Source organism: Crotalus tigris, unplaced genomic scaffold (genome assembly GCF_016545835.1).
Source record: "Crotalus tigris isolate CLP2741 ecotype Arizona unplaced genomic scaffold, ASM1654583v1 scf7180000017744.3724543626:3957646, whole genome shotgun sequence".
NCBI lineage: Eukaryota > Metazoa > Chordata > Lepidosauria > Squamata > Viperidae > Crotalus > Crotalus tigris.
In genome coordinates this window covers 153,984-178,207 of record NW_024096611.1, presented here as the reverse complement: position 1 = coordinate 178,207, position 24,224 = coordinate 153,984, and the positions used below count along the sequence as shown (strand labels likewise).

Genomic DNA, 24,224 nt, shown 5'->3' with positions numbered 1-24,224 from the left:
CATAATATTAGGGGTGCCATACCAAAAGAATGACCCGTTTCTGCTGTATATTGCTTGTGCTGCTTTGTTTTCTCTCAGCTCACCTTTACCTAGTATATCTATTTCTAGTTCAAAGATCAATAGTGGTTGGTTTATAGAATAGATCAGCGGTTCTCAACCTATGGGTCGCGACCCCATTCGGGGTCGAACGACCATTTTACGGGGTCGCCAAACAACGCGATCCGCCATTTTCCCCCCTCGGGGTGGCACCGTGCATGCGCAGCGCGCATGGGGCAGCGCTGCGCATGCACGCGGCACGCATGCACGGCGCATCCGTGTGACGGGGTCGCCGTCACACAAATGTTGAGAAACACTGGAATAGATGAACAGATTTGTCTCATAAGGTCTTATCTTGCATAATACCGCTCAACACTATCCTTTTCATAAATGGGTTTTTAAAATCTTATCTTTATTATCTTAAGCCTCATATGTAGTGCTCAGTGCAAGCCTGAGCTTGTTATTTATTCAATAGGAAGCCTCCCTGAGGGCAATGGTACTTCCTCCCAAATAAGTATGTGGGATTATAGCATTAATAGTACTATGAAGTCATGCTGGAATTCAGTGTGTTTCAAGAAGGAGTTCCATACAAAACCCCCTGATATTGATACCATTTATAAACTGAGAGGCTATATGACAGCCCTATTGTGCTTCTGTTCCTTTCCTTTTTTCTAACAATGTTTGGAATATTTTTAATGTCTCACAGAACTGTATTTAGATTTTGTAATAATTACAGCACAATTTTTACATTTGTATATAGTGTATGCAATGATAAACCATTATTATCTCCTGTTTTGGAGCTTTAACGTTCTTTCTCTAACATGGTGACCACCATTCAGAAATTTAAAATGTTTTAGAGTTAAACTTGTACAGATATTAGTTTCAAGATAACACTTACATAAAATTAACATGGAACTTGGCCTTTAAAATGTAGATTTGCAAATATGTTGAAGCAGACATACATTTTTGACAAAGATAAAGTAAAACCAATAGTGCTAGACATTTATTGCCATTATCTGAACCATTGTTTTACTTAAAGATACTTATTTTAAATTTTGATTTTTGTATTTTACTCAATAGGGAATAGAACTGCTCCCTGTAATAACAGAGAAGTGAAAAACAGTTTCCCTCAGTGTCTCATAAACTACTTCATTCAAGGATCAGCATTTTGGTAAGTATGCCACAAAAAAATTCATTTTACATTTCACAATTGGAATGCCACTCAAATACATATGATAGAATAGGGGTCCTCAAACTCTTCAGCTCATCAACCCCTTCTTGAAATTTTAGATTGCCCACTGATTCCCAAAATTTATTATATGAAAATAATTTAATAAATGTTATTTTAACTAATAATACTATGAATAGTAATAACAACAACGCTGACTTCTTAGATCAATGGTTCTCAACCTGTGGGTCGGGACCCCATTTGGGGTCGAATGACCATTTCACGGGGGTCGCCAAACAATGCAGTCCGCCATTTTTCCCCCTTTTCCTTAGCTGTGCTACTCCCTTTATTCTATTGGCTTTTGAAGCCAATAGAATAGACTCTCTTGAATAGAGAGTCTAATTCTTGGCTTTCAAAAGCCAATAGAATTGTCCAGGCTGTCTCTGCCCTGCTGAGCCCGCCAAAAGTCACATTCTGCAAACGGTGCTGCACCAGTTGAGTAGTCCTCGACTTACAACTGGTTGAGTAGTCCTTGACTTACGACCAGTTGGGGGTCGCGGCATTAAAAAGGTTAAGAACCACTGTCTTAGATAGTTCCACTGATCTTTGGGAGTCAGTATTGACCACTCTGGAGAACCTTGCTAATGAACATTGGCAGTTTTGATTGTCTGAGTACAGCTTTATCAGTCTACTGATAGTTGTCAGCACTTCAAATCCTCCATTTTTTAATTGGGCCAAAGAGTCAGTGCCACAAGTTAGTATTTGTGTCACATCTAAAGCCTTGGCTGGAGTCAAAATGTGGCTAGGTTATAGTTTTTTATTATTTTAAGATAAGTGTTTCACTTATGTACAGTATATTTATATGAAATGAGGTTGAATCTGGTAAAGCAAGCAAATAAAGTTAGATTGTGTAAAAGAAAATGTGTGGGTAGTCACTTATCAGTGCTGAGTCATATGTAAAACTATTTCAAGTGAGCCACAATTTAACAAAACGGTATCTCAGTTTAGTACATATCCTGAAATTCAGACTAAAGAATTAGATGATGGTTCAGGTCATGACACAATAAACTGTATCCTCTCTATATGTGTGTACAGTATCGTTGTATAAAATGCATACGGCCTCTGGGAGGAATGTCTTTTCTCTAAAGAAATATGAAGGTAGTAGATAACAGAATTTGAAATATTGTACTCAGTATGTCCATATTCCTTAAGTGATAGGATATTTTAGACATAATCTATATTTTATTGTAAAGAAATAGAATTGGAAGGCCATGATAATTTTGAGTGCATGGAAATAGGAAAACATCCAATGAAGGATGTTTAGATTCTTTAGAACATGGGTCCCCAAACTTCGTGGCTTGGCTTGGCAGCCCAGCTTGGGGGAAAACCGGACTGCGTGAGTGGTGGGCCAACACATGTGCACACACACACAATTCAACTTGTGCAAATTGAGCTGCACAAGCATGCATGTATGCACTAGGCCACCGCTCATATAGCCCGGTTCCAAATAGACCATGGCCAAGTAGTGGGCCACAGCCCGGATATTGGTGTCCCCTGCTCTAGAAGTAAACTATATACAGTGAGACTCCTTCCACATTTTTACTACTAGCTAACTACTGTCTTTTCAGTTGTATCTCCTTTACTAGTTCCCCTTTTTCTTCTTCAGATCCTACATAGTAAGATATGATTATTAGACAGGAGGCATTAACCATGAAAGGTTATCTTCATATCTTGCCTGATCATAGTAATATACAGCATAACATTATGTATTGTTTTCCAAAATTTATATTGGATTGTGACAAGCACATATTTAATTTCATAACTAAGATTTATTTGTTAAATTTGTGTCTTCTGGAGTCATGGGAGGTGGGAAGTCATTAACTATTGCACAAGTATGGTTTGGAATGAATGATTGTGAAACTGCTGTTAGTGGTATGAGCTGGATTATCATACCACCATTCTTTAAAATAAAAAGTCTTTAAGTAAAATTATTATTTTTCAGTCAAGAAATCATGAACTATGTACTCATTTGATACAGTAAACCAGATACTTTGGTTTAAGCGTTCAAAATGTGTTCAAAAAACCATTGTGGGATGTGTTTTCGGGGCAAATGCTTACATCATGTAAAAGATGGGTATGTAGCAAGCAACATTATGCCTTGTAGGATTTTCAGCACTTTGATTGTGAGCCCAGATAGAGGTGCTGAGTCTTGCTGAAATTATTTTAAAAGATCATGCATTATTCAGTTCACTTGCGGTCAGAGCCAAGAGGTAAAAAAACCTTGAGCCGTTTTTCTAGATTAGAACATCGTTTTCCAGCCCGATAAAAATCGATTTGGAGCGGACGAGGAACTGAGGGGAGGAAAGGAAACGTGCTCGGTAAGTTTTCATATCAGAAAGAGCACAATCACGGCACTTCCTTAACAATGCCCAGCTCTGTTCATCCCTTCTTGGAATCAGTGTCGTGATTTTTTTCGGGTACCTCTTCTAAACTAGAGCTTCGTCTACACGCCCTCTGCTGCTTTCTAACCTCACGTCTTCTAAGCATACCATTTTTATCAGGACAAAAGCCCACCAAATGGTTTCGCCGGGACCTATATGAGGCCCATCTGTGTGCCATTGCGAAAAGAACACGCTATTGAAAGCGACCCAAAGAAATTCAAAGAGAACTGCCTTCCAGCTTCTGTCACTGGAGGCAATACGGCGCTGGGAAAAAAGCGGCGTACAGCCTGTCCCAATTAACCCGGTACGCCATTTGCGCAATCTATCACTCGAGTTGGTTTTCTACGCAGGAGAAAGGAGTGCTAGTCTTTGTGAATCCGATGCTGCACTGCGGCGCTGCTTCCCGTCAACCAACCTCTCTTCCTCCCCCTCCTTTCCCCTGGACCCACCTCCTTTATTCGTTGTGATTGGCTATTCCGACAAAGTCTCAGCCGGCGATTGGAAGCCGGTTTGTTGAGGAGGGCTTAGCTGCACGCTGTGTAATAAAGTTAGTGGGACTGTCTCAGTGCGCCTTAGAAGCGGTGGAGAGTTGGTCTGATTTCTATGGAGGTGACGGAGAGAAGTGCTTGGTGGCTTCTGTGGTGATTCAGGGATCCGTCCTGCCGTTCGTTCTCTCCCCCTTCCCTCTCCCAGCCCCGATCCCCGGCTCCCTCTCCCCCTCCCTTCTCTCGCCTCTTCCCAGCCCTCGCCGCCGGTCCTGGGGACGCTGACGAGGCTGTAGGGAAGGTGAGGAATTAACCGTCGTTGGCTAAGATGATAATCGGGGGAAAAGCGATGGGGCTGGTACTACTTGGGCTTGGGGAGTATTTGAGGCGGGGGGCGAGCGAAGGCGGCTAAGGAAAAATCGGCTGCTGGTATGCAAAATGGCGGCTACCTAAAACCACCGCCATCTTGTTCTCGGTCCTGCACGTTCGCCGAGCAACAAAATGGCGGCCGGCACCGGTCTTCTCCCAACCGGTATCTGAGGGGAGAAAGAGGCGGCCGATTTTTATTGAAGATTGTGACTGGCACAATCAAGTCCGGTGCCAGGGTAGTCCGATTCTTATGCTGCCTTTGAGCCCTCGCGTTGCTCCACGAATAGAGAATATACTATTTTTCGCCCATGGTTACTATTATTCCATGGGGAAGAAAGAAGTGTATTTAGTCTCTTAGTGGGATAGTTCTTTCAGTTTCGGTTCCACCGCTCTCCCTCGCTCCGGAAAAGTTGAAACTATGCCCCATCTCCGTTTCTGTTGCTGAATAGCCGGCAACTGCAGATGGGGCAGTAAACCGAGAACAAAGGTCGGGCCTAGCGCCGGGGTTGCGCCTGAGTCTGGAGTCGGGCGGTGCCCAGCGCGGGGTAGGAAGGGGTCGAGGATGACCTGGGGAGGATGCTTGAAACAGGCTACAGCTTGTTCGAAGATCTGCGGGATTAAACGGAGGGGTTTTCTGGGTCTTTAGTTGGGCTGCGCCACGCCATCTTCCCCGCTTTACAGGCGTATTTTTAAGGCTAGTTAAGTGGCGGGAAGAATAAAAACAGTGGAGATTGCAGATGTGGCGGCCCTGGGATTGGAAGTCTTGTGTTTTGGTTTACTTGAAGTCGTTAAGTAGATAGAGCTGCAATTTAAGTTGGACACAATAGGATCCTTCCTGGAAAAGTGTGTTTGTGTGTTGCTTCCGCTTTCTTCCCTGTCAGGAATCCTGACATATATTCGGGTATTGAAAATTACCAATGTTGGGTGGAATTTGTCAGGTTACCAATATTTATCAGATTTATAAGCACATGTCATGTTGGGCAGTAAAATATTATACTGTGGGTTCTTTAATATGGATAGTAGATGGTTTAGATTTTGCTTATACACAGCATTTGTTGTGAAATATTTAAAATGTATATAATATGTAAGACTTTCATGGATGTATGTTTGTGGAATCAGCAGGAGGCAGGGTTGATTCAGGAGATGCAGATGAGGAAAAAACTTAGGCTGCAATGCCAAGTAAATTTCTCAGAAATTCTGGATGGCAAACTGTAGAAGATTCTAGGAAATGATAATTATTTAGACTCTGAATACCAAAATCTTTGGGAAACTATTTTTGTTTAAATCTGGGGGAGTGCTATTATTCGAATCTTAAACAAAAACTTACATTGTGAACTCTTGCCTTTTAGGTTTTGTTTTTCCCTGTCCTGTCAATTTATTATTCTTTTGAAGATTCTTCATTGCCAAGCCGCCAAAGTGGAGAGTGCGATTGCAGAAGGGGGTGCTTCTCGTTTCAGGTAAGTAAAGCTTTTTGACAATGAAACAGATAGAAACACAAAAGTATTTTTGTCTATAAAGAAAAATTTCTTAGCCTTTTAAGTTGGTTTGTTTGTTTGCTTTTGCAGTTAGTCACAACCAATGAAATTAAATATATGGCTTACCACATGAATTCCACTAACACACTTTCTAAGTTTTATAGACCATATATTAAAAGGCAACAAATAAGTATATTCTGTATATTTGTTGTGTCCTTCATTGAGAATTTAAGAATAGGATAAGTACTTCGTTTACTAAAGTACTGACTTTAGCTTCATATAAAGGATATTAGTTGATTCAGACAAATGATCAGGTTACAAGAAAATACTAACATGTGCAGAAGGGGAAAAATGTTTTTTTTATCCAAGGAAGCTTCTGTTCACAAATCATTAAGTTGTTTATAAAATAGTTCTGGTTAAACTACACAATTTTGGTTTCCTGCATACAAAACAAAAATTCTTTAGCAGTTATTCTTTATTTATAGTGCTTCTTCAGGCGGAGGAGGAGGTAGGGGTGCGCTTCAGCACTATCCCAAGACTGCCGGCAACAGGTACATTGCATGCTAATTGCACTGCTATATTGGCTATTGTATGGATTCTTTAATTTGTAAAATTAAATTCCATTGTAAGTAAATGTAAACTGAAAGTCTGTATGAAACCAATCAGTGTTCTGTTAACTACTTCATGTCTTAGTATATTTAGGTTTTTGTCTGATACTTGTTTATCTCTAATGGGACATGCATGAAAGCATGTAGAATATCCCAATAGAATGAAATCCAAAGTATTTTGAGTATTCCACAATAGGGAACATTTGCAATTCAAAAAGCTTCCTTGTTTCTGTCTCAGGACTGCAAGTATAAGTGGCTGTAATCCATTCTGAATCTTACTTACCATCTTAAACTCCAGGAATGCAGCAGTCATTTGTCTAATGTAATTTCTGATGCAGACATACATGATCTGAGAGCCAGAGCATCCTATCTAGCGAGTCAGATGACTCTGAATGTTGAGACAACTGCTGGTTGACTATAGAGTGAGAAAAGAAAATTCGGACAGATCAAGAAAATTAAGCAGAAGCAGGTTAGCCTTGAGGAAGACCAGCCATTCTAGCAAATCAGCATTTGAGATAGATTATAGGATGTCACCTATTCTAAAGAACTTACCATCACGTGATTTTTTTTTTTAGTTTGAGCCATGGGGTAGAAGATTGCTTATACAGGCAGTGGTGCCTGTAATTCAGCTCTTAATGTGGATTAGTTAATATCAATTCTGCAAGTCTACTTCTGTTTTCCACAAAGTTGAAATCCATAAATCTTTGAACATGTAATTAACTATCTTCCCCAACCTCTGTGACTTGACCCAACCAGTGAAAGCAGAGATGGAATCTCTGGACCCAAATTCCCCATAATTAATTTTAGAGGACTAGAAATGCAAATTGTGGAATATTTGAATACTCAAAATAAGAATTTAACTAGTCCATTTTGTTTCAAATTTAGGACGAAATGCAAGAACACCTTAATACATGAAATGGTCATTCCATAAATGGAATGCTCGAAGCTTGCAGTGTTTTAGTTCCTTTAATTCCTTAACTATTTTTTATTTTGTTATGTTTGACATGGTTTGGGTCTTCTGATGAGAATTTTCAGCTATAATAACTGCTGTAAGAGAATTTTTCAAATGTTCAAAGCTCCAAAAATGAGTTCAAAAGGGATTAAATAATGGCTATAAAATAATTCAGGTTATAGTACTGAAATTTCAGGGTTTCTTGAGTGTTCCGATTTGAAAACAAGTTTAAAACTGAGTATTTCCAGATTATATGGGAATATGCTATAGGTTTTAATGAATTAATGTTCTATTTCTAAAAGCGAGTTCCTGGGGAAAACCCCAGGGCAAAACGCTCAGAAATGGATTCCTTCACGAAGCACTAGACGAGATGACGACTCCGCAAATGACAAAGAACGACATGATGCAATCTTCAGGAAAGTAAGAGGGTAAGTTTTGATGAAACAATTTGTCAGTGGAATTTTATAATCCAATAACTGACTGATCGATTCACATCTAAGACACAGAGTGCATAGTTGTTTTCCCAGCCATTTATTTCCAATTGAGATTTTCCTTGTTGCAAAGCCACAGTTTTCTAAAGGTGTTTTTCAGTTCTCTGAATGTAGACTCTAAGGAGCCTGAAGAGTATAGAGACAAGGTGGGTAGGATATGAAGGACACCGGTTCAAATCCTCTTAGCCACGGAAACATAGTGGTGACTTTGAGCCAATCGCCCTGTCTATCTAAAAACATGGAGATAAAATGAAAGGGTTAATAAATAATGTGAGGAGGAGGTGATTTTTGGCTTAGATCTGGTCCATTAAACTAGTAACTAGTTCAGCCTACATTGAGTTGTTTGTGTGATCTTAAAAACGCTTAATGGCAGTTCTTAAACTAGTTATTCCAGGCAGAAGCAAAAAAAAAAAAAAACTTCTGCTGTGTTCTGTTCCTTTGGCGGATTGTTTTTATGTTGAATTAGCATATCTAGGCCAAGAGGAAGGAATTACTATTTCACTAAAAGTTGAATTATAGTTCTCAGAATTCATCACTGTTTGTTCTGATAGATCCACTGGACTCTTGACACCAATGTCCACATTCAATAACATTTGCTTGTGTGTTTCCTGACTGCTTTGAATCTAGGGTCAAGGCTTTTCATTTTTACTTTGTCCTGCATTCTCTTGCTTTTCACTTTGTATTTCACACCCATTGTTTATTCAGAGTCCTGATTGTTATGGCATTACCTGTTTTATCTCACACTATTCAGTCACTCTTATCTCTTGTTCTCCATCCATTTTCCCCCCTTTGTAGTACCTGTAATTCAGCTCTTAATGTCTTGGTTTTATTAGAAGGCTGCTCATATTGGACATTTCCTATCTTAATACCTTGCTTTATCTCCTCCATCCCCCTTGAGTTCTCCACTTCTCATCTCAGGTTCCATTGTTTTCCTTTAGTTTAACATTTTTATTTCAGTATCCTTGTTTCTTAGCTTTCCTGTTTTTTGGGTCTCACTTAGCCTGTATCTAATGTGTTGCTTTATTTATTGCGAAACTAGTACTTACAATCAGGGCTTTCAAAGTATCTGATCTATAATATAGATTGATTTTGAGTAACCAGTTATACAATTACCAATTTGGTATAAGAATTTCCAACAGATTAAAATTAAAACCGTGTGCAGTTTAAGATTAACACTAGCAAAAGGTTTTATAAGTTAAACAGTAAACAAGTCAAATCTTGACTAAGAAGATTTGTTTTCTTTCCTTTAGCATACTAAATAAGCTTACTCCTGAAAAGTTTGACAAACTATGCCTTGAGCTCCTCAATGTGGGTGTAGAGTCTAAGCTCATCCTAAAGGGGATCATACTGCTGGTAAGATAACATGAACAGAAAAAAATACTGTTTTAATAAAACATATAATGTACCGCAGGTATCTTGCAGGTTGTTTAGTGTACTGTGAACATGGCTATTATAGGAATTATGTTACAGAACAGATCAGCTTAGAGAACGAATTATTTTCAAATGATCCACTATCTAGTGGCACTGTTTCCTATGTATGTTTATAAGGTTACATAAATCAGTTGAGCTTTTTCCTATCTTATTAGTAAAGGTAGAAACTAAGTGCAAGGGATTACTGTCTCTCAGCAAATAATATGGCTGATATGGCCTGAGGGAAAACTCTGAGCTGGTGTGTTTCAGGTGTCATGATTGTTCAGATAACCATCAATCAGACTGCAGGAGTAGAAATCAAGCATGGAGATGCAGCTTACTTTCCACTATTGTGTCCATTAAAATACATTACCTTTTGTTTATTGGACATTGATACCTGGTAGATTAGTGAAATTGTCCCATTACTTAATTGTTTAGAGGAAGAGCAAGGTAGGGAATCTTAACTACACTATAGTTTTTTGTACTGCATAGTTGTCATTGTGAATTTCTGAAACTCCCAATAAAACTAGATAGGATTACCTGGGATCATTTAAAAGTGCAGCTTTTAAATATTAGACAATTTCCATATAATTTATAAAGTCTCTGCTCTCAGATCGTAGACAAAGCCCTTGAAGAGCCAAAGTATAGCTCGCTATATGCTCAACTATGTCTGCGACTGGCAGAAGATGCACCCAACTTTGATGGCCCATCCACAGAGAGTCATTCAGGACAGAAGCAAAGCACAGTTGAGTATAATTTTCTTTTGGATTAAGGTTTATTATGAGAATTGGTATTTTAACAAGATAAGACATTAAATGTTTGCATTCTAAATCCTAGACATTCAGACGCCTCTTAATTTCTAAACTTCAAGATGAATTTGAAAACAGAACCAGAAATGTTGATAGTAAGTTTTCAAAATATTGTATTCCTTGATTTGCTTGTCTTTTTTGGTCATAAAACAGTGTCTAAAACTTACCTCTATTTTTAGTCTATGATAAGCAAGATGGCCCCCTCCTCCCAGAGGAGGAGGAACAGAGAGCTATTGCTAAGATCAAGATGCTGGGAAACATCAAATTCATTGGAGAACTTGGCAAACTTGATCTTATTCATGAATCTATCCTTCATAAGTGCATCAAAACAGTAAGTGGTGTTTTTTTTAATCTTTACTATGTAAACATCATTGGTGAGATAGCTAGTAATGTACTTTGAAAAAAATTAAGTAGTACCTACTGGTGACTACATGGTGGGTAAACACTGTTAGTAATAAATTTCCTAAAATAAAAGTTTTTATTTTTTTACACATTGGCTAGCACCTTAAGGAAAACCTGTTAGAACTGCTTGAGAACTCTGGATAAGTTATAGAAAATTCTGGGTCATGTTATTACCAATGTAAAGCTCTGACCACAACTAAAGGGTCCTTACCCTTACTTTATTTGTATTTTCATGTGGTTGGATTTCTTACGAAATTCTTATAGATGGAATCTAATGTTGAATTTGCATAAAACACTAGGTTGAAATGGAATTGTGTAGCTTGTTTGGACATGGCATCTTAGGTGAGAGCAGCATTTGTTTTGCAACTTGGATGTATGATTAAATATTCTTGAACACTCATGTTATTGATATGCGGCTTATAAAAGTAAGTTGTAAAATGGCAGTAAAAATATTTTTTTAATTGTATTGTTTCAAATTACCCAGCTTTTGGAAAAGAAGAAGAGAGTCCAACTCAAGGATATGGGGGAGGATTTGGAGTGCCTCTGTCAGATAATGAGGACAGTAGGACCTAGACTAGACCATGCAAAAGCCAAGGTAAGCACCAGTAAAATTGCATAAATATATATTTCTGTATTTATGCTATTAATATTCATCTTCCTGGGATAGACTATTGTAGATAAAATATTGTAGTTTTTAACAGTTTTTAATTAGCAAATAAAATGACTCGTACATAATAATATGTTTATTCTTTTTGATAATTTGCCAAATTTAATGCCAAATTTAATGAATTTCTTAACAGTCCTTAATGGATCAGTACTTTGCCCGTATGCGCTCCTTGATGATGTGTAAGGAATTGCCGGCAAGGATTCGTTTCCTGCTGCAGGTAAGAGTAATAAAATTGCTCACCTTGACAAATCTAGCATACTCCTTGAAGCTAATATTCTTCTGTTTAATCCTTGAAGGATACTGTGGAGTTGAGAGAACACAATTGGATTCCTCGTAAAGCTTTTCTTGACAATGGACCAAAGACTATCAATCAAATCCGTCAAGATGCTGTGAAAGTAAGTATTTCACAAGATACGGGTTTAGCTGTGTGGCTGAATAAAGTGTGCTAAGAGATGTGCTTTTAATTCGATTTCCAACTGACTTTCTTTTTAAGGATCTGGGAGTTTTTATTCCTCCTCCTTTGTCTCAAGGAATGAGAAGTGACTTCTTTCTGGAGGGATCGTTTATGTCACCCAGGATGAAACTTGACAGGGATCCACTTGGTGGGCTTGCTGATATGTTTGGACAAATGCCTGGTAATTACTATTCAGTGAAGAAATGACACTGTGTTTTTTAACTTTTTTTAAATACATTGATAAAGATATCCTGAGTTATAATCTTCTTGACTTTTGTTTGTTTTATGAATTCAGGTAGTGGAATTGGTACTGGTCCGGGAGTTATTCAAGACAGATTTTCACCTACCATGGGGCGACATCGGTCAAATCAACTTTTCAATGGCCATGGGGGACACCTCATGGCTCCTGTTCAATCCCACTTTGGAGAGCTAGGCAAATCCTTCTTGAAAAGTCCAGTAAGTGACTGATAGAAGAGAAATTCTGCTTTTTAAATATAGGAAATGTACATGGTCATCATTCATTGCATAATTCTGAATGACTTGCATCAACAACAATGAAATAGAAGCAGTAAAAAATGTATCCCTTCCCCTCCCACCGCCCCCACATCTGGGATTCTCAATCAACACTCTACTAATAATAACAATAATCACTCTTCCTTGTCCTGTGTTTTGGAACATCACTAAATTCTGTTGTATTCACACAGACCAGCTTTCAAAACCCTGAAGACATGTCTCTTCCTAGTGTTTTCCAGATTAAAGATACTCAGCACATCCAACTATTCCATATAAGCTTTTTCTTCCGGCTCTTAACCATCTCAGTTATTCTCCTTCTAAACTATTCAAGTTTGTATTTTTGGAAGGATATTAATAGTGTCAAGAAAAGATGCTGGAATTTAGTTGTGGTCTAACTAATAGAGTAGAATGAAATAATTCCCTTGATCTTTAAGCTGTACTATCACTAATGCAAATTAAAAGTGTTTTTCTTGTAGCTGCATTATGCTATTAGCTCATAATCTTTTTGCAGTTTACCAGTTTATTCACGTATATGGTGCAAACACGGTTTATGTTTGAAACTCATCTTGTTAGTTTCTGTTCATTGTTCTAGCTTGTCAGGTCCTCTTGAATCCTGATACTGTCCTCTTAAGTATTTATCTTGTTATTACCAAAAACTTGATAATCTTTTGTTTTTAGCTCATTTTATAAGCCATCAGTGTTGAACAATACAGAGCCTGTTTGTGTATGTTTAGCTAAGCTTGTATCCTTGTAACAGTAACACAGACAGCCTACATTTTGTCATCTTTTCAAGGATCTAGTAAGAAACTTGATTAAATAGTTTGGAATTATGTTTACTATATCTCTGTAGTAAACAATAGAAGAGATCAGATTGCTTTGGCATGATTTGTTCTTTCATAAAGACATGCAATATATTCTTTTCTAAATGATTAACAGTCATTTTTGCCAACTATATACTCTTCTAAATGATTAACAGTCATTTCTGGAGTTTGCCCAATATCAGCAACAAGCTTATAGGTCATATGGGTCATCTTCCCACACTTGCCCTAATATTCCTTCGGCAGTTATAACCATTCTTGATAGCCAAGTTTTTTCAAGGCTCTTGAATGTAATCAGTGTGTTCCTGGACACACTAAGTTGTCCTTTATGGCTTTCTTGCTCTGATACAACTGAAAAAAACTAACTTTTAAGTTACTTTTAACTTCCCTTGTAAACTTAAGTTTGTTTTGCTTCGGGGTTCATAGCCTTCAACACGGAAGGAGGGTTTTGGTTTAAAAAAAAAAAAACTAACAGCACAGTCCTTTATAATCTTGCAATGTTTTCAACACTACCATTCCCGCCAGAATCACTAAAAAGGACTATTTAGTCAGCTTAAAGAGTCCTGGGATGTTTTCTGTTACATCCCAAATGTGAACCTGTGAAAGGCAGCACCTTTCTCTTGATAAGACTGCTAGCTCATTGCTGATTGCTGCTTTGGTGCCTCAGTAGGAAGTCTCAAATAAGCATCTCCTTTTGCTGTTGCTTCAAGGCAGAGACAGGAATTGTCCCCTTTACAGAACTTGTGTAGCCATCTTTGGCCCCTGTGGCAGCTGCAGTTCATCCAGAAGTCCAGAAACAACATCAGCGTAGAGCAGTGGTTCTTAACCTTTTTCAACGAATCGCCCCCTTGAGCCAATGAGGAAGTTGTCATCGCCCCCTCCCTCAGCATAACCTCTCATAGGAAATAATTCTTCAATTTATGCAAACACTTTTTTTTGTTTTCTTTAAAATTATCAGCAGGACATATCGATGCAAATAATTTATTTCCAGTCTTTATCTCAACTGTGTGAAAAAATTTGATGCTACCCATCACTTTATTCCCAAACTTCGTGATACATGTATTTCATTATCTTATTTGTTCAAGACACTTAAATGTAATGACCACTGAAAACAAAATTCAATTGCAAGAAAGTGAAATGCCCGAAAAGAAAAATAGTAACATTTAATGATTGAATTACAAGTGAAATTTAAGACTCAAAAAGAAATACAAAAAGGGCACAAGAACAAACCGCAATGCAGGAACTAAGAATTTCGAAAACTCTGAAACTAAATTAAGATTCGAGGAAAGTATATATAGTCGAGGAAAGTATATATAATCACGCACACTGTAAAAAGGATTAAAAAGACAAAAAGAAAATATAATACCGAACTGGAGTGCACGCTAAAAAAGTACAATACAAAGAGACACACAAAATGTTTTACAGAGCAGAAAAAAATTCGAAAACGAAGCTAATGCATATTCACATATGTACGGCATTCTGTACTGAAGCTAGCTGGAGGAACATTTGAAAACACAATTCAATCCACTAATAGCGAGCGATCTGATGTTTTTGTACGACAGATATACAACAATTCACTGTACGGAAAAGTCTCAAGTGTCCCCAAAACTTCTCGCTCCATCACCCCCTTTTCGTTCCTTCACCCCCGCGTCACCCTTTTTCGTTCCATCACCCCCCTGAAAAATGAAATCGCCCCCTGGGGGGCAATATCGCCCAGGTTAAGAACCACTGGCGTAGAGTCTTTAGAATCTATTCTGAAGCTCCAAGGAAACGAAGCTCATTTTTACAAGTTTGGTTCTTTTGTGTCATTCTTTCATCTCTCCGATCCCCTCTGGCTGGTTGGCTTTTTTCTTCTTGGGACTTGCCACTATTGTTCCTCCTCAAGCATTTTTTGTTGTCCAATACATTTTTCACAACAGCAGTTTGTCTCTAACTACCTCTAGCTGCTTCTCCAAAAAGGCATTATGTCTGCATCTGCTGCATATATAACGCTTGCCATCTTCCAGAAGGTAAAAACAAAACATAGCACTCCCCTTGTAAGTAACAAAAGTAGTTCTCTTTGTCTCCATATTCTTGTGTTTTTTTAAAAAAAATGTCTCCTCAGCGTCAGCACCCAGGAATAAAGAAGTGGAATTGATCAGGGGTTTTTTCTGCCTTTTTCCACAGGCAACTTCACTTGCTACACTTCTGTTTAGACTATTTTCTTCAGTTTCCCAAATTTAGAGTAGATAAAGGAAATATATTTCCATTATTTTCCATTATCTATGTGAAATCCAAAGCATAATTAGTAGCTCCCAAATATTATACTTGATGCATCTTCTTTATGAACACTTCTATAATATAGTGGTTCCCAAACATTTTCCTTCATGACTCCAAATCGTTTATAAGAAAGACTTTATCAAACTTAAAAGGACCGCTCCCAAGTCCCTTCCTTCAGTACTGTCATAACTTTGAACGGTCACTGCAAGAATAGTCATAAGTTGAGGACTACCTGTATTGCAAAAACAATATTAAATTATCTTTGTCATTTCAACAATTGTTGGTGATTTCATCAATTTTTGTCTTAAGACAAATGGGGAGAATTTAAAATATATTTTAGTACATGTGACAATCTTTAAGTCAATTTAAATGTCCCTGTTATGGTGGGTAATGGGTTTGTGAGAAAAGAAAAATTACTTTTACCCACTTTGGAATAATTTATTCAGGTTTGAAAAGCACTGATGTAATTGTTGGGATTGTGTCATAAACTGAGAATTAATACTTTGCCTTTTGATTAGATAAACCCAAACTCAGCTTGTTATAAAATAACCAGTCTATAACAGTTCAGATGTTTAAAATGCTAGCTTATAACTAGTGACCTAGATTCACTCTTAGCGAATGAAGATCGGGGGACAACTTGGGGCCAGTTTTTTAAATCCAATCTACCTCACAGGTAAATTGGAAATTAGAACTCCTGATGGAAAGGTAAGGTAGCAATAGTATTTTCATCATCATAGAAGTCTTAACAAAGTAAACATGCAGTACACATAGAATATATGAAAAAATATTTTTATGATAACAAGCAAAGGTATACGCTCTTATAGTCTTTATTTTCCTTTCATTGTCTTGAAAACAGGGACAAAGCCAACTATACCATAATCAAAATCAGGGACTTCTGTCTCAACAAGGACAGTCTAAGGATATGCCTCCACGGTTTTCTAAGAAGGGACAGCTTAATGCAGATGAGGTATGCCCTTGAAAAAGAATAGATACAGTTTTTAAAAGATGCCCAATGATTATAACAAGACGCGTTATTACGAGGATCAACACTGGAACTCCTCTTCTATCTTCCTTCTGTTCACTTTTTTCTCTCCAGGTTATCTATCTTTTTACGTTCTTGCTTTTTCTTCCCTCCACCCTCTTGGAGTTTCACTTCTCTTCCTCTCTGCCCCCCATCCTTCTTGGAGTTTCCAGTGTCCTATGAGCAAGATTATGAGATATGAGGGCGTCTTAATCATAAACAAGAGCTGTTGAAGTAATTTCAGTTGCTAGATGGAGATATAAAAAGCCATTAAGCCACAAAGAAGAGGGAGTCAAGCTATTTTCCAAGGTGCCTGAAGGCAGGACAAGAAGCAACTGGTGGAAACTAACCAAAGGGAGAAGCAACCTAGAACTAAGGAGAAACTTCCTGACAGTTAGAACAGTTAACCAGTGGAACAACCTGCCTCCAGAAGCGGTGAATGCTCCAACACTGGAAGTTTTTAAGAAGAAACTGGACAGCCATTTGTCTGAAATGGTATAGGGTTTCCTGCCTGAGCAGGGGGATGGACTAGATGACCTACAAGGTCCCTTCCAACCTTATCATTATTATTATTACTTGCAACAAATTGTTTCCTCAAAAACATTGCTGCTATAACTTAGCAGTGCTTGTAAATAACGGGCAACTCTGCTACGTGTAGTTTTCACTGCTACCATAATAGAACCATACTCCAGATTTCTAATAGCCAGCTTCTTTTCACAGATTAGTCTCAGACCTGCTCAGTGTTTTGTAGTAAACAAAAACCAAGTGCCAAAGCTTCAGCCCCAGATAACTATGATTCCTCCCAGTGCACAGCCACAACGTACTCAGACACCACCTCTGGGACAGGTAAATGTTTCTCTAATGGCTTAATCAAAGTTTTCTTGATTATGTTCATTATACAGATTGCATGCTAGAAAGCATATCCATTTTTAAAGTATTAAAATAACGGGGAGGGAACAATTAAACCTATACCCTAATTTCTATTGTGGTGGCTGCATATCTGAGAATATTGTGTCCTACAGAGGCACTTCAGAGCATAGCAGCACATGTCTCCAGTAAGTCATTTTCTTCTATTTAAGAGTTCAGAAGAACAAATGCTTAGCAAGATCCTGGAATTCCACAATATTTGCTTGTTTGGGAGTAAATCCAGGTAAACAGTGAGATTTGATTGGGACAATTAAGTAAAAGTGTCTTTTCAAAATATATATGCTTAAGGGTGATCATGAAAGTGAAAGCCTTTGTGAGGCTATTCCAAATACGATTATTGTCAGTTTGCCAAAGTGCCGTGGAGCTCTACTAATTAAGGCTTGGTTAAAAAGATGCTTAATATTGCAGTTTTAAGCTAGCAGATATTTTAAGATTCATGCAGTACTGTGAATAAATACACCTAAATTCTCGTGTTTTGTTTTTTAAGCCACCTCAACTTGGTCTCAAAACAAATCCGCCACTTATTCAGGAGAAGCCTGCAAAGACAAGTAAAAAGCCACCACCTTCTAAGGAAGAGCTGCTCAAGTTAACAGTAAGTTCATTTAGTCTCCTCTCAAATTGTAGCATGTGATAACTAAAGAATTAAGGAAAACAAAACAAAAAACTTTTCCTCTTTTTTTTTTTTTTTTTTTTTAGGAAACTGTTGTGACTGAATATTTGAACAATGGAAATGCCAATGATGCTGTCAACAGTGTGAGAGAAATGAGGGCACCAAAACATTTTCTTTCTGAGATGCTGAGCAAAATAATACTTCAGTCACTAGATCGATCAGATGAAGATAAAGAAAAAGCAAGTGCATTGATCAATTTACTTAAACAGGAAGGGATAGCTACTAGTGACAACTTCATGCAGGTAATGCATGTATTCTAAGCATACATTGATGTTTGTATTGTTTGTTGTTAGAACCAGACATGGGAGAATGTAATTAATGCTAGTAAACTTTTTTCAGGCATTCCTAAATGTATTGGACCAGTGCCCTAAACTAGAGGTGGACATCCCTCTGGTAAAATCCTATCTAGCACAGTTTGCAGCTCGGGCCATAATTTCAGAACTCGTGAGCATCTCTGAACTAGCACAACCATTGGAAAGTGGCACCCATTTTCCCCTCTTCCTACTTTGCCTTCAGCAGTTAGCCAAGTTGCAGGATCGAGAATGGCTAACCGAGCTTTTCCAACAGAGCAAAGTGAACATGCAAAAGATGCTTCCAGGTAAGGCATGAGTATACTACGTGTACAGTACGTGGAGGGAGTTGGGAAGTAGATGGGTAACTATAATAAACATCTAGTTAGAAAATATGGTTAAATATTACAGAGTTTTTAAAATGTGAGCTAAAGCGTGGATATGTAGTAAATTAAGTTGACAAGCTCAAAGAATATTTGGGACAGTTTTTTATCTATATGTTACAGAGATTGACCAGAATAAGGATCGTATGCTGGAGATATTGGAAGGGAAAGGACTTAGCTTCTTGTTTCCACTTCTGAAACTGGAAAAGGAGCTACTAAAGCAAATTAAGTTGGACCCATCCCCTCAAGCAAGCTATAAATGGATTAAAGACAACATTTCACCAAAACTACATGTAGATAAGGGATTTGTTAATATTTTGATGACCAGGTGAGAAATGCAACAGAAATCAGTTTGTTGCATGTCACACATGAGCTAACTATACTATAATATAAAATGATTATAGCAATGTTGGGGTTATTTCCTGTTTTTTATATATGCTAAGCAAAGAAGAATCTTTGCTCTTCTGTTGCTTTACATAGATAAGTATGTTAAATAATTCCTTCCAATTCTTTTAGTTTCTTGCAGTATATTTCTAGTGAAGTAAATCCACCTAATGATGAACCAGATTCTTCATCTGCTCCTTCTAAAGAACAGTTGGAGCAAGAAAAACAGCTGCTTCTTTCCTTTAAGCCAGTTATGCAGAAATTCCTTCATGACCATGTTGATCTACAAGTGAGTGCCCTGTATGCACTCCAAGTGCACTGCTACAACAACAATTTTCCAAAAGGTAAGAATAAAATCTTTTACCTCTCCCTGTTTCATGTGCATTTGTTATGACATCAGATGAGAGGGAATTCTAGCCAAATGTTCCTATATAGCCAAAGAGTGATACTTTAAATACAGCTAGAGAGATGCTTATATAAGTTGGTGTCAGGTTTGTTTAACCACTTTTTATGCAACTAAGTGAAATGACTGAATAGTAAATTTTAGTGCCACTGATGCTAAAGAAATGGCTACTGTAAAATCTTGGTGCTTTAAAAGATCATCTGAGTGAAAAAAGCAAAATATTTTCTTTCTTACAGGCATGTTACTGCGCTTCTTTGTGCATTTCTATGATATGGAAATCATTGAAGAAGAAGCTTTTCTGGCATGGAAAGAAGATATTACTCAAGAGTTTCCAGGGAAAGGCAAAGCTTTGTTCCAGGTGAATTATCTCACTGTATTTTTAACCATAGGTTTTAGCAAAATAATTACCGCATTGTACTTGTAGACTCATTAGGGAAAACAGAATATTACTGTAAAAATCAGATTTCTATAAAGTTTAAAATTAGAGCCATGAGAATATGCCTCATGTTTACAGTAATTTTTATAATCTTAATAAATTAGTATGTAGTGGTTTAATATGTAATTAATCCCCAGATACATTTGAATTACATTTTTTCTTTTTTTCTCTCATTCTAATAATAGTATTTGGGTTTAATTGTAGGTAAACCAGTGGTTGACCTGGCTGGAAACAGCAGAGGAAGAAGAATCTGAAGAAGATGCTGATTAAACCAGCCAAAGCCTTAAATTGTGCAAACATACTGTTGCTATGATGTAACTGCATTTGACCTAACCACTGCGAAAACTCATTCCGCTGTAATGTTTTCACAATATTTAAAGCAGTAGCGGGTCAGTAGGACTTGTTTCTGCATAAGGGTTTTTGTAGTATGTCTTAATCATAGTCTACCATAAAAATATTTTAGAATATCTTTAATGTTTAGATAACAGTGTATTAGCAGCATGCAATAATTACATCATAAGTTCAGAAACAGTCTGTGTAAGGATCTTCTTTGATGCCAGTTACCATAGGCTGTTCGTTAGAAATCTGAATAGCAACACTGAATACTGTAGAAATGCACTTTGCTCAGTGTAATACTTGAGTTGTTGCAATATTTGATTATCCATTTGGTTGTTACAGAGAATCCTTAACTGTAATTGATGGTGGTTGCCGTAATAGTATATTGCCTGTATTTCTACCTCTAGTAATGGGCTTTATGTGCTAGATTTTAATATCCTTGAGCCTGGGCAAGTGCACAAGTCTTTTAAAAAGAAACATGGTTTACTTGCACAAAAATGATCAGTTTGAAGAGGTGGATAGATGCCCTTGGAAGTGGTCTTTGTGGGTATGAAATAAAATGGTGAGAAACTGAATTGGTCCCTATTATAGTATTGGAATTAAGTCTACTTAATTTATCAAGACATGTTCATGCCCTGATTTTATATACTTGTATCTATCAATAAACATTGTGATACTTGAATGTTTGTTGAAATGGCTACTTTTTATATATTTTTGGAAAATAGATTCTGAAGCAGGAAATATGTGACTTTCCCTCAGTCCCATTTAATTAGATATATCCTGTATGGTAAAATTTCTGGAGAGGGCAGCCCTGTTTCATTATTTCCCAGTTGTAAATTACAAACGTTTGTCATTGATTCATATGTCAGAATCATGATACTGTTTGAGGTCCGTGTAATACTAAGAACTCTTGTGAAAATGCTTGATATTTTTTGAGTTCTTTGTGCCGTCTTCTACACCAGGGAAGACAACTGAAAGAGCCAAGTGTCAAAAAGGTAAATTGGTAAGATTAGTGGTTTCCTATTGTCCTAAAAATGTATTTTTTAAATATTCCCAGAAATTCTGGTCATTCAAGTTCAATACATCTGGAAAAAAGGCTGCACATTCGGCATTACAATTCTTCAATCATGATTTTATGAATTGTAAGCCTCAGACAGCAATATTAACATTGCACTCTTTCCAAAATGTAAACATGGCATCTGAAGAATTAGGTTGAAATCCTAAATAGCTTGCTATTTTCAGATCTAAATAGTTAAAATTCAATGCCATATTGTCTTGTTTGCATTTATGTTACCTTAAAAGTATTGTGTTCTCTTTACATATGTTTCAACATTTGAAAGATTAATAGAGAGCATTGGTTACGCTGCTCAGAAAAATTACAAAAGAAAGGGGTGCTATGGAGTGGGGGGGGGGACAAAGTAAAGTTATATAATCTTCCTAAAATTTAGGAATCTTGCCTCATAGGTCCAGAATTTGCCATCACTGGAATCAACAGTTAGTGCCAAAATAAAACTACATAAATTATGTATTTAAAATTGTCTTTAAGTATTAGCCTTGGTTGATTTAAATGTATTCTTAGCTATTGTCAGTCTCCATTTGACTGTCTATGGACAAATGCTGTATAATCCCAGTATATTTTATTGAATATAATTACTTCCAGTGGTGGGATTCAAATATGCGAACAACCGGTTCTCTGTGGATGCCACTTCCAGAAGTCCGTTCTGGGCTTGGGCAACAAAAAATTAGCTACCGGTTCTGCCAAAGTGGTGCAAACTAGCTGAATCCCACCACTGATTACTTCCCTATGCTGCCTGTCATAAACCACTTTGCCAACTATTGAATGCTTGATTAGATCTATCCTCCCTTCAAAAAAACAAAAACCAGGATAGATATCAACAGGATTTTCCAGAGTCCAAAACACCCACAATATTCCAAATGGCTTTTTATTAAAGCAGTATTTTTCAATCACCTATTTATGTCCAACAGTCTTGCACTTGCAGTATGTAAATTCCAGGCTCATGGGTATCAAGGTGGAAGGGAGAGTTAGAGTTAATGGCAATTTTAGCCTTTACTGCCCTTGGATTCAGTGTTGCTATCATCAAAATGTTCTGGAGGAAATAATAACTATATCTATAACCTATATGAGTTGGTTGGCAGTTAAAACTCATCTTTAAATTTTGTTACTAATCAAAAGGAATTGGTGTAGGTATACGCTGTTTTTTCCCTTTTTTGCAGGCATTAAGTTACTACCTTAAATGTTCAATAGTTGGTTATTATGGTTTAGTTTATATACTTAGCCATGGTTCATTCAGCACATGATTCAACCAGCCCAAGGGCCGGCAATTTAACACCCCTGGTCTAATATCTGTAGAAACCTTTTAAAAAGGCAGAATAACCTGTACATTACGTGATAATATAAGGCATTAGTTATGATTTTTTTACATGAAAGATAGTGTGTTTTTGTCATGATTTTGCCATCTTTGTCGTTCATATTCTTGTAATTTTGGGCTATGAAATAAACAGTTGTATCAGTGATACAAGTAATTCAGTCAGATCTCAGAGACCTGACAGGGTTTTTTTTAACTGTAGGTTTGAGAATAAGAATTGTACCCATGTGGATATTGAATAAACTAGAATAAGGGTATGTACAAACTGGAAAATGGGTTTGATTCCATGCACAAAACATGCATGCTTGGATTTGGGGCAGGATTATTTAGTGAAGATTATGACCCAGCAATTTGGTTCTGGCTTTCACCTGAGAAAAACGCAGAGGAATCTTCAGTGGAAATAGGGGAGGATTGATGCAGCTCACCTTCCGTGTTGCCTATGTGTCAGCCAGACTACCTGATCTCCCTGCTGCCACTTCTGAATTAAAGCCCAGAATATGTCACTGGGCCATCCATCCATCCCTGATTCCATCACATTTATAACCAGTGACTCCTGTCACCATCCAACCAGCCTACTTGCTTTCCCACCAACTAACCAGCCTACTTACCTATCCCCCACACTCCCTTTTTGTTTTCTTGCTGTCCCCATCCTGAGTACCTTTAGCCAGAACACATTGCATTTCTAGGCCTAGCAAGTTTTGATCCAGGGAGAAGTTATTTGATACTGCTCTTCTATGCACCATTTGATTGATGTACACTTGTACACAAGTTTAGTATGGCCAATTTGCAATGTGAATGGTAACTTAGAAGTAGGAATAATACTTTTGAAAGTAAATCCTTTCTGAACCTGATTATGTCAGGGACTTTAATTATAATTAAGATGTTTCAACTGAAAATGGTAATCACTACTTGAGTCAGGTTGTCAAATCTGGCCGTACTAATTGCTAATCTAGCCTTTATTATAGATTGGACTTTGAGCCACTTTTTTAGCCCATTGAAATTAGCTCAGTAAGGTATATCCCAAAGCACATCTGAGATTCACAAAATCCGTGGATTGTTGAAGAGCAAAACTGGGATGCCATTATCAAGTATCACAAGAAGGAATAGAAATGGAAAGAAAAAACAAGGACAATCTAAAAGATAAGCAGAGTCACTTGCAATCTGTAAAAGGATAATCAATAGGATTATATCGATATATTTAGAAGAAATATATACTACACGATGGAGTTTCAAGTAACTGAATTATGTTCCCTGTTTGAAATCAGAAGAACGTTAGAACAAACTTTTATCTAATTTCCCTCCAGTATTTTGAATCACAATTCATATCCATCTTTCAGGTATCTTATAATGGTAGATTAAAGCATACTGTCTTTCTATATCTTCTAGACAACTTCCAGCACTAATGCGCAACATAAAATTACACTGAAAACACCCAACTCAGTAAAGAGACACAGGATTCTGAGATTTTTACTGTATTTTATGTATTTGCAGTGTCAAGTATTAGCAAACCATCAAAAGTCTAAGGACTCTTTCACTGCCAAGTTGGAGTGCTATGCACCAGTCTTGGAACTGAATAAGTATCAGTTGTGCTGCCCTCAATGGCACATTTTGCCACAGGAACAAGGCCAGT

General features: G+C 37.4%; 1 protein-coding gene, 1 long non-coding RNA gene and 1 other non-coding gene across 3 annotated transcripts in view; all 3 read left to right on the top strand.

Moving 5' to 3' along the window:
• LOC120306675 overlaps positions 1 to 3,584 on the top strand; it is a 28,627-nt gene extending 25,043 nt beyond the window's left edge. The window contains exons 2-3 of the long non-coding RNA XR_005556369.1: positions 1,117 to 1,207; positions 3,503 to 3,584. This is a non-coding gene — a long non-coding RNA (uncharacterized LOC120306675). The remainder of the gene's footprint in view (positions 1 to 1,116; positions 1,208 to 3,502) is intronic.
• Positions 3,585 to 4,479: 895 nt separating this feature from the next.
• EIF4G2 (eukaryotic translation initiation factor 4 gamma 2) lies at positions 4,480 to 22,851 on the top strand. The gene is made up of 22 exons (XM_039340289.1): positions 4,480 to 4,508; positions 5,849 to 5,956; positions 6,460 to 6,525; positions 7,837 to 7,962; positions 9,276 to 9,378; positions 10,049 to 10,180; positions 10,273 to 10,339; positions 10,424 to 10,575; positions 11,131 to 11,241; positions 11,447 to 11,530; positions 11,610 to 11,708; positions 11,807 to 11,948; positions 12,063 to 12,223; positions 16,214 to 16,324; positions 17,099 to 17,224; positions 17,793 to 17,897; positions 18,002 to 18,217; positions 18,315 to 18,573; positions 18,772 to 18,976; positions 19,165 to 19,376; positions 19,672 to 19,793; positions 20,076 to 22,851. Exons 1-22 carry the CDS (start codon positions 4,480 to 4,482, stop codon positions 20,139 to 20,141), a joined length of 2,802 nt encoding a protein of 933 aa, XP_039196223.1. The 3' UTR covers positions 20,142 to 22,851.
• LOC120306728 lies at positions 16,363 to 16,586 on the top strand. The gene has a single exon (XR_005556380.1). It is a non-coding gene; the product is annotated as a small nucleolar RNA SNORD97 (small nucleolar RNA).
• Positions 22,852 to 24,224: the final 1,373 nt, after the last annotated feature.